Below are 10,994 nucleotides of genomic sequence, written 5' to 3' on the forward strand. Positions count from 1 at the left end.
TTAGTTGGCGGTGATCGCGAATTAGCCAGAATTCGCTGGCGGTATTATTTAGATTTGTGGATTTGTGTCATTTAGTTTTGTGAAGCTTGTTCCTTACAGGAACATGTTACGAGCGTTGATTGTCTTAAGCATCACGTTCATAATGCGATGTATAGTCTCCGGGGGACTTCTTTGTGATGTTGGCTCATAAATGTCTCATGATTCGAGCTTTCGCCGATTCATGAGAAATTTTTCTGTAACGGCAATGTTGTGTTACAGTTAAGTTAGTAACTTAAGGTTCATGAGGGGTTTGTGTTAAGCGTGTACGAAACACTCTGCATTAAAGCAGAGACAATAGTAAATTACTCGCTTGAAGAGCGAAACGGTACAGATGATTATTTTGAGTACACCGGCCGGACGGAGGGAAAAAATGACAAGTCAGTTGTTTGGGTGAACACGCACGCGGTGGACGTGTCGTTCGGGCAGAGACCCGTCGGTGAGGAAAATAAAGAGAGACCGCGTGGGACCCTTCTTGGCCCCCGGAGTGATTGAAACCGTTTAGTCGGGAGTGAGGTCGGTCTCTGCCAATAATTGTCACCCGGAGAAATCCGTGCTCGTGTGTCGCACGTTTGCTAAACGGAACGAAGTGCTCGAGGTGGAGATTTCGGGAGGCGAATCGATTTCACGGAAGCACGACAGCACGGCGGAAGAATCACGAGTGGAGTGGTCCATCGCCCTTAGCCTGTGTGATACTTCGGGCGGAACTTCGCGAATCTCCAGGAGGAGTCCTTTATTCATAGGGGAAGACGACGGTAGTTGAAGGAGAGAGCAGACGGTCAGGCTGGAGTAAAGTTACATCGCCAGTCAGTGGGATTAAACCCTCACAGAAAGGAACAATTGAACAATAAGGAAAGGTGGATTGGTGACTCCCAAGAGGTCCTCCGGCCTGCTGCGCGGCGATCTCGGAACAACTTTGGCATTGTGACGACGAACCACCGTTGATGGACTGCTTACGTGCTCCACATTTGCCGAGGCGGAGATCATCGAGGCGACCGAAAAGCAACCCGGATTGGTGACTCGCAAGAACGGCGATCTGCTGAAAAAGGTGAGTGCACGGCTTGTTTTACTTTACCTCTCTTTTAAATGAACCGTTATTATTATTGATTGGTGGGTTATTATCGCTTTGGGCTGAGAGACCAATGTCCCCCCAACAGGGACCAAATGTTTTTATAACAAACTCTCATCATCATTCACAGACTGACGGTCACTTCTGAAACGTTCCGGCCACTGATAAACAATTGATTTCTTCAGAGTATCGTTGCCGAAACACATGTTTAACGTCACCAGAAACGCCACATATAATACAGTAAAAAGACTTTTTAAACATCGGAGTCCAGCTATTTTTACTTCACTTCGTACATTGCAATATCATATAGGGATATCATATCATATAGGGATATCATTTAAGCAGACAGATTGAAAAATTACGCTTTGAGCAAAGTAATTTGAATTGGAGATGACATTGTTCTATTGAAAGCTAGAATAACACATGGATCAATAACTCCCGAGACTAAAGCAGAGGTGGCGTTCATAGTAAACCAGTAACCACGTCTTTCTAGAGTACTAACATTTGCTTGAAACGGGTCAAAATTTTAAGTCGATCCGACCAGAAACAGCTGAGTTATCGAGGTTGGAGTAAAGTCGTTTTGTAGTTTGTTTAAAAAATGGAAAAAACCGAGTTTCGTGTTTTGATAAAACATTGTTTTTTAATGGGTAAAAACACCGTACAAGCGAAACAATGGATTGCAAAATGTTATCCGGACTCTTGTCCATCAAAAGCAACGATTTGTCGGGGGTTCGCTGAGTTTAAACGTGGTCGTACCGACACAAATGACACGGAACGTTCGGGTAGACCTTTGGAAGCCGTTACACCGGAAAATGTGAGTGAAGTGACAAAAATTATAATGAAAGATCGTAAGGATAAGCTCCGTGAGATTGCTGAGATGACACAGATATCATATGGAAGTGTATTTACTATCCTTCATGAAAAATTGAGCATGAAAAAGGTTTTTTTTCCAAGTGGGTACCGTGATTGCTTTCGATAGAACAAAAACAGCAACGAGTCGATGATTCAGAAAGCAGTTTATCGCTATTTACTCGTAACAAAAAAGATTTCTTGCGTCGTTACGTGACCATGGACGAAATATGGATACATCACTACACTCCAGAGTCGAAGCGGCAGTCATCTGAATGGCGCACAGCTGGCGAAAGCCGTCCGAAGCGTCCGAAAACGCAGCAGTCAGCTGGCAAAGTCATGGCGTCAGTTTTTTGGGATACGCATGACGTGATTTTCATTGACTACCCCGAAAAAGGTAAATCGATCAACAGTGATTATTATATGGCCTTACTGGTGCGTTTGAAGGAGGAAATCGCAAAAAACGACCGCACATGCAGAGAATAAAGAATCCTTTTTCATCAAGACAATGCACCCTGCCACAAGTCGATGAAAACAATGGCGAAATTGAACGAATTGGGCTTTGATCTGCTTCCCCACTCCCCATACTCGCCAGATTTAGCCCCCATTGACTACTGGCTCTTTGCTGATCTTAAAAAAATGCTCCAGGGAAAAAGATTTGGCTCAAATGAGGAGGTCATCGCTGAAACTGAAGCTTATTTTGAAGCGAAAGATAATTTTTCTTATAAACATGGTATTGAAAAATTGGAAAAACGTTGGAACCATTGTATCACCCTAAAAGGTGATTATGTTGATGAATAAAAAAAAATTTGCAAAAAAATGTTGTTTCCATTGTTAGTCTCGGGACTTATTGATGCATGTGTTAGCTTTACAATCTAGCTATAGGTTAATTTCAAAGTGATCTATTCAACTTATGTTAAGTGAAAAGAGCATTTTAAAAAGTGGGCCAAAAAATATAGTTGATCTATATTTGCTCTGGTGAAAATATATTTTCGTCATGGGTCAAAATACAATTGGGGTGGCGGAAATAAACAAAAACCATGATATTTGGAATCGACAATTAGAAACATAATCTCGTTAGTATTATGTCACAACATGCTTCATATAGTAGAAAAGATATGTATTAGTAATCTCTGTTTGTAATTGGACCATATTGTATTGAATTAAAACACTATTTTCACGATATTGGCAACTACTTCTTAAAGCGGGCCAAAATACCGGTTTTACCCTAATTGTTGTTGCACCATTTTTCTTTTTATCTGTTTAACCAATGCATTGACAATGATAGTAGATCTCGCTCTAACTAATGGATTTAATCGATGAGATGAATGAAGAAACTGAAATGGGTACTGTTACCCTATTGATGTAAAGGATAACGCATTCAATCTAAATAAAGTAGAATGTATTGAATCCGTACTTTGGAATGAGCCTTAAGTTTTCATTTCATTAAAATTTTTTGTATCAGCGCTATTTTTAAATTCCGTCAAACTACTATATTAGAAAACTTTTTCTTAAAAATAAACATGTTTTGCAGAACTATTTACAGCAATCATTTTACTGATAGATACGTAGATGTGATGTGTAGAAAAACGAACCGCGTCATTTTTCGCTCGCTACTGTATTTCCTATTGTACTGTGACCATCACATCGTATAGTCATTTCGATGTGTATCCAGGATTTACAGTTGTATCAGTTACCAATCTATTCAGAACCGGATATTCTATTGGTCACACACTCGCTACAATCAAGTCAGCAAGTCAGTCTCGAGCGCGAAATCAAAGTGACCGGGTCAAAAGGCTTAAAACAAAACACACTGAGTACTTTGTGTAAGGTTGCACGATATTTTTAACGATTGTTTTAAGGTTAACCGTTGGAGGTGCATATTAATTTCATAGCGTATGTTGAATGGAGTTTAGCATAATGAATTATGAATACATTGTGATCATGCTATCTAATGACTAGAAGATACTTTTAGATAACTTTCTAGTGACAGTGAATTGAGCAAATTTGGTGCTCTATAGACGGACAAAAGAAAAGAGTTGAAGTTGAATTTCAATTTTTGAATTAATTGTTGGAATAAATTGTTCCTCTACATTCTTTCTGCTTGAGTGCTAGTATTTATTTTGTAACTATCTGGATGGCTAGACTTTTCATACTACGTGAATAGATGTTAATGTGATGGGTATTACCATTTGTAATATATTCTCTGTAACATATAAGTAAGCAAAGAAGAAATAACACAAGCGATCAATTTGATTGGAAAACATCGGAGTAATATCCAGAACCTTCGAAAACCCTGATTGGAATAAAAAGGGCATTATAGGATATGTGTTTGTTCGTGGAAGATAGCTTTCAAATCAATTCTCGACGGTCGATCGAGTTCTTTAACGATCACGGCTATGTGAGTGATAAAATGTGTACGTAGTGTATAGTAAAATTAGGAATCAATTAACCTTTTGTGATAGATCAAACGTGTGAATATCGGTAGTAATTGTGTCTTGAAACAGTTTTGGTGATCAGTCTGACTGTTCTGCAATTCAAAACCTCCAGAAAGTTTCTATTTCAGATTGATGATTAGAAGTAAATGAAAACAATAAGAGCGGGTTGATCCAAAATTTACAATTCGTTCTAGTTCACCGGTCATACGCAGTGTGATAGCGAAATCATTACTCTAAATATGCAATATTCAGTGTAGTGTTAACAGTAGTGATGATAGTGAGTTTGATGATGAAAAACAAATAGTTAAATACCAATATTTTGTCCATAATGCAAGTGATTATCCTGAAATACGTGCAGGTTCTATGCATCACGGTGTTTTTTTCTAATAACATTAATTGCGACAAACTGTTATTGCACCACGAACAGGAGGATTTACATCTCAATCGTATTGGGACATGTGCGGCTCAATGCATAGCCAAACAAAACATGACAATGGTAAAAATAACTTGGCTAAAGTCATCTAAAGTTGACAATCTATTTATTATAATAGCTAAAATACTACATTTCTGTTTGCCGATTTATATATTGGGTGTAAAACGTGCCATCATTTTTTCTTGGTAATCTGACTATTTTATTTCACTGAAATGTAAACAATATTACTCTTCAATTTATTTAAAAATAACATTTCTGTATTATCCAATACTAAATATTCTGTTTTCGAATTGAAAAAAATGTGTGTTTATCATTTACAACAACGAACAGACAAAATGCGTTGTTTTTTATTACTGACTTGTCTCAGAGATGGTTGAGCAGATTTTAACACGCTTAGCTGTTGAATTGTGGATTGAGGTTCGAAGATCAAATCGCTGTCACTTCTGGTTCTGGAGATATAATGGTATAGGTCAGGAATCAGAACTAATTGGCCTAGTTATTTGGAGATTTGTACCTGGCCGTGGTTTCTTATCATTTTCCTGATGGGAAGGGAAGAATAAAAGGAACATGGAAGGGAATTGTGAAGTGGGTGAGGTGGAAAGACAGGTCAAATCAAAAAGAAAAAAAATCGTTCTGCATCCTAGAAAGAATGTTGAACGATCTGTAGGTACCAAAATGCACTTTCAATAAAACCTCCAACCCCCGAGAGGATTTAGAGATTTTACAAAAGCAACACCATTCTGCACTCACAGATGAATGCTGAACGATTCGCAATATGTTTGAGCATAAGTAAATTCGACACCCCATAAGCATAAGTAAATTCGGCACCCCATAGAGGATGCCAAACAATCTGCTAAAACCTTTAAAGGTTAAAAGAATGGTTAAACCACATTGGGTGAGAAACGATAGTATATCCTTCAATTTTAGCTCTCGATATACAAATTAAGCCATGTATGGAGAACCAAAAGCCCGGATACGTAGTTGCGTCAATACGGGACAGTTGCATTTCACATGATATGAAGTACCGTAATCGCATTCACGCAAGTCACACGAATAACACTCAGCACGCTGAATAGTAGCTATAATAGTGTGATAGTTGAGTTTGCAATTTCTAGTCAGAGCTCTGGCCAGAATACTGCACATGCTGTTGTCTGAGCGCAAGTTTGCAAGCTGCGCCAGTAGTTTGCATGTTTGGATGCAGCCTTATAACGAATCCTGTGCTTTCTCCAACTAGTAGGCAGTACAAAAGCTAAATCTTTTACTAGTAGTTTCAGCTCTAGCCAACTCGGCCGAGATAGTTGATGACTGTCAATTTCCAGCATCCGAATTTTCAACAGCGAGTGAAAACCCAATTGCATCATCATCATATTATGAGGTCCTGTCTAATAGGATGAAGATGCAATAGTTACATCATCGTGCATTTGAAACTCGGAGACTTGAGTGGAATCTCAACAAGCCTTACCAAAAGCTATTTGCTTTGCAAAACCTAAAAACGACTCGTAATCTTCAGTGCTTGAGAAATATAAAAAAATATGAAGGATATCACACTACGCTTTACAGTGTGATGAACCAACGCTACAAACAACTAAGTTGTGTATGAGAGGAAATAAATAGAAATAAACTTGCTATTAATGGCTTTAGCTCCTCTGGAATTCATATAATATGATGAATATAAACCTGGTAGTGGACGCAACTTGTCTCAGCCAAAAAAACTATCAAATGCGACATTACCACAGTTAAAGAAATTATCCTAGTTTTAAAGCAAATAGTAAAATAAAATTAGAAAATTCACTCAGCATCTTAGAGCTTAAGCAGTGTTCCCAAAAATTATATTATTTAATAAAAACCTGTTTCATCCACCTAGTGGTGTAATGGTGCCATTCTCATTAACGTTTCTCGAGAAATCGATGCATGTTTCATATTGGACATTTCGAATAATTGTTTCTGAAACAGGCATCCAGGAACATTCGTACCCAACTTTACTTGGAGACGACAGTAAGTTTTCACAGTCATCAATCGGCCAGGCCAAAAAAGTTCAAATAGTTTTTCAATCTGTTTTGAAAATTTCGTGCTTTTTTATCTCGTCAACTATATAAATATATGGTATAGTTACCATGTATTGAGATTGGATTTTTAATTAATTTTGGTCACAGCATATATGTGAATATTATTTTCAGTTTTCATTAACATCATTACACCACCAGTACGATATTACTGTACTACCGGCTGTAAAAATTTCTTATGCAATTCCGATGCATATACCGCGTACAGCGTGCTTCGTTCGTAGAGGCGGTGTTTTGTTTTCTTCTTTCGTACCAACGCATGTGCGTACCGGTTTGCTTTATGAGACGGTTTGAAATTTCGGACCTTGTTTCATAACATTGTAACTCCGGAACTGGAAGTCAGATCCGGATGGAATTCAAGATTTCCGTATGAAATTATAAGACTTTTCATTTGATAACATTCAATTGTAAAAATCGTTCAAGCCATCGTTGAGAAAAGTGAGTTCTTTCCATTTTGGAGATTGTGACCACTGTTTCAGGCAATTCCGGAACCGGTAGCCGGGAATTGGTATAGACAAAATGGGTACGTTTGGTCGTCAACTGACAAGGCCTATCAACCCCATTTTCAGTGTTTTTGTTTTTTCAGCTCTTTAAAACTGCTTGAAATGTTCAACACTCTTAATCCTGTAGTTCCGGAACTGGAAGTTGGATTAAGAAGAAATTCAGAAGTTCTATGTAGAACCATATGACTATTCATTTGATTCTCAGTTTGTAAAAATCGGCCACGCCATTTCTGACAAAAGTGAGTAAGAATAAAGAAATTGGAATTTTTACATCAATCACCCTGTAATTACGGAACCGCAAGTCGAATCAAGATGAAATTCAGGAATTTTGTATAGAACCACAAGATCTTCATTTGAATCTAATATTGTAAAAATTGGTTCAGGCATCTTCGAGAGAAGTTAGTACACATTAATTAATTAATCATAAATTTGCACATTTTACCCCACAATTCCGGAACCGGAAGTCGGATCCAAACAAAATTAAAAAAGAATTATGGGACCATAAGACCTTTAATTTTAATTTAAGTTTGTAAAAACCGGTTCAGCCGTCTCCAAGTAAAGTTGGGCACTTATTTTCATATATTTGCACAATTTACCGCATAATTCCGGAACCGGGAGTCGGATTCAATATTGCTCGAATATCAAAAATGCAACGAACGCCAATGATCATCGTTCGCTTCCCTTCGTCTTTGTTCGATAATCGTTTTGGTATTCGGACTTGTCCGTATATTCGGGTGCGAACGAAACCGACGCTGCTTCGTTGCTTGCACGAAGATCTATTCCTTGTAGTTGTTATTCGCATTAAACATACCCCCGAATGACTTAACGCTAATATGGAACGAATATTCATACAGCGATCATCGTCAAAACCTAATTCGCGATGATCGTTCGTGCGTCTTTGAAACAAGCAAATTAAGACGTTACCATAGTCTCCCATGTGTATGTGCTGAACCATATCCCAGCACTCTCCCATTGCTGCTACCTCACGAGATATGATGAATTTATTAGATGAAGAATGCTTCGCGATGAATGGGAACCAACAATCATCGCAGTGACGCTATTAGGTTTTGCACGATGACGACACAAATGAACTGATGAATGAATGAAGTTCATCTTTGACAGTTGCCGTGTACTTGTTTTGTTTTGCAACTGCAAGTTAAAATTGAAAAAAATGACGAAAAAGTGCCTGTTAAAAACGTATTTCACAGTGAAAATAACTAAAAAGATTGCCCTGCATGTGTTTCCAGCATCAAGGAGCGATATATGTATGCATCTGTTGAGTGTGAGCAATTTTTACATTCGAACGATGAACTTCTGATGAACTTTTAAACTGTAAACAAGTACACGTCGACTGTCAAAAAAAGTTCATTCTGTTCATTTTTGTAAGGTTATGTCATGTTCGTGCAAAACCTAATTCGAACCAATTCGAAGAGTAAAGCAAATGAACGAATGACAAACGAATGTATAAAATGAACATGCACGATGTATTCTAGCAGCGAAGAATGTATTAGTATATTCGGGTTCTCTACGATTATTGCTTATTCATTTTCACCCTTCTCTCTTTCGTGCAGTGAATAGTTCAACGTTGTTGGTCCGTCTCGTAAGTAATAGAAGCATATTCGCGACGAAGATCAATGAATGAATTAGCTACATGAAGAATATTTGCTACATTGGTCGGATTCAAATAAAACTCAGGAACTTTGCATGGTACCACAATACCTGTCATTTGAATCTAAATTTGTGTTTACTGAACTGATTAGCCTTCTCCGAGAGAAGTTTGTACACATATTTTCATCAATTTGCACATTTTACCCCAATATTCCGGAATCGGAAGTTGGATCCAAACAAAGTTCAGAAATTTTTAGGGGACCACAAGCCCTTTAATTTGGAACTAAATTTGGTAAAATAGGGAGGGGGGAGGTATCAAAGCGGGGACATTTTGATGTAGTGATTATTTTCACTATATTTGTTGTGTATAATAATTTGCATTGTCTTTAGCAACTAATAAATTTAGAGCTCTTTGAAATGGATGCCTAGTGTTTTCGTTTATCCAATGTATTTTTTTATCGCAATGTGAACACGAGATTTCGTATGTTCCAGATTGTTTCAAATTAACTGAATGTTTTTAATTGATTGCTGAATACCAAATCCAGACCAAACCGTTTTTAGTTTGGTTTTGAGCGGATGTGCAATATCAGGGTTCAATTCTACTGATTCACAAACCTGGTAATAAAATGAGGGAAATTATTTCTTCAGTTAGAGCTCCACCGCGAAAATTTGCAAATACATTTTTTACTAAATCATAAACTCAAAGTACAAGGTATATTTTAAGCCAGAACAGGCTTTGATTTGAATAGGAGAAAATTGATTTAATCATTCCTGCGGAAATGATGTGCACGTTTTCCTCGCATAAACCACTAACGGTTTAGTTTTCCCTTTTCTCCACCAAATTTGTTATGTTACTCATTTTTCAACGGTCTATCATTCATAAAGATGCTTTGTTATATTTAAAAATGATTGAAGTCACGGTCATTATAATATGGAATTAATTCCTTTTTTCTAATTATCTCATTAGTCACTGGAATTATGCTACAAAGGCTGTTCAGAGAATGCTGTTAAACAAGAATCAAAGCTCGTGCAAAATTCTGACTTAACCTTCCATATTAAATTGATTTGCCGCGATAGCAACAGTTTGGTGATAAAAATTCAGCAATTGATAGGAGGAATCAATGCAAATATGCTCAGTTCACGAAAATCAAACGGAATATATCATCAGTTAAACACCATCACACTAGAGTCTGATAAAGCAGCCGATCATGATCAAAAACGCACGAGATATTTCAAACCTAAAAGAAGCATAGTCGCTGATTTGAAGGTACACGAAAACCATGCAGAACATAGAAACGAATCTGATCATCATCGGAACGAATTATTTACTATGCCAGTACGATTTGTCTACCTTATAAAGGTTCAGGAGACAGGAAACGAATCAGGCGAAAGGATTGTATATATGGTAAGTAGGATATTTTTTTCAAATTCTAAAATTTGTATATTTTGTATGAGATAAATACTTCTAGTCGGGTAATTTATAGTCGAGCTTTCGCATTATACGCATTATACTGATGATTACTGATTACTCAACCTACAATAAGAGGATGGCGATAAAATCGGAGTAAATATATTGCTTCGGTACTAAAAAAAAAATAAGAAATTTCTTCCGTCACATTGAAAATTATCTCTGTCTGATGTGGATCAAAATTTTGGTCTAACCAAACGTAAAAAATATTTTTTCCAGCTGATTTTATTGTTGAAATAAATCACCTGTTTATTGCTTATCTATGTTGATTCAAATCTGCTTAGGGTTACCACCATGTTAGTTTCTCTTGCCCGGCAAGCAAAAACCTGAATGAGCTGAGGAAAACTTTTACTTACCGTTACTTTGATTCGCAAAAATGATGTAGAACTCAGTAACGTCTTAATGTTCAACACAAAAATTCGAATCGTGCCTGAATTACATAATTTTTTTTGATTGTTACCTGCCCACCCGTGCAAGTGGTAACCCTAATTCTTTTTTACCTTTATGGTAAGAAAAAAAAAACTTGT

At 37.3% G+C, this 10,994-nt stretch overlaps 1 protein-coding gene across 2 annotated transcripts in view; it reads left to right on the forward strand.

The window, feature by feature from the left end:
- Window positions 1-10,182, forward strand: part of LOC131438289 (dnaJ homolog subfamily C member 13) — a 56,251-nt gene extending 46,069 nt beyond the window's left edge. For both annotated transcript variants that reach the window (XM_058608186.1, XM_058608188.1), the window contains one exon: window positions 9,967-10,182. In XM_058608186.1, the coding sequence (XP_058464169.1) occupies window positions 9,967-10,045 (79 nt within the window). In that variant the 3' untranslated portion in view covers window positions 10,046-10,182. The remainder of the gene's footprint in view (window positions 1-9,966) is intronic.
- The last annotated feature ends 812 nt before the right edge of the window (window positions 10,183-10,994 follow it).

This window comes from Malaya genurostris, chromosome 3 (assembly GCF_030247185.1).
Source record: "Malaya genurostris strain Urasoe2022 chromosome 3, Malgen_1.1, whole genome shotgun sequence".
Lineage (NCBI taxonomy): Eukaryota > Metazoa > Arthropoda > Insecta > Diptera > Culicidae > Malaya > Malaya genurostris.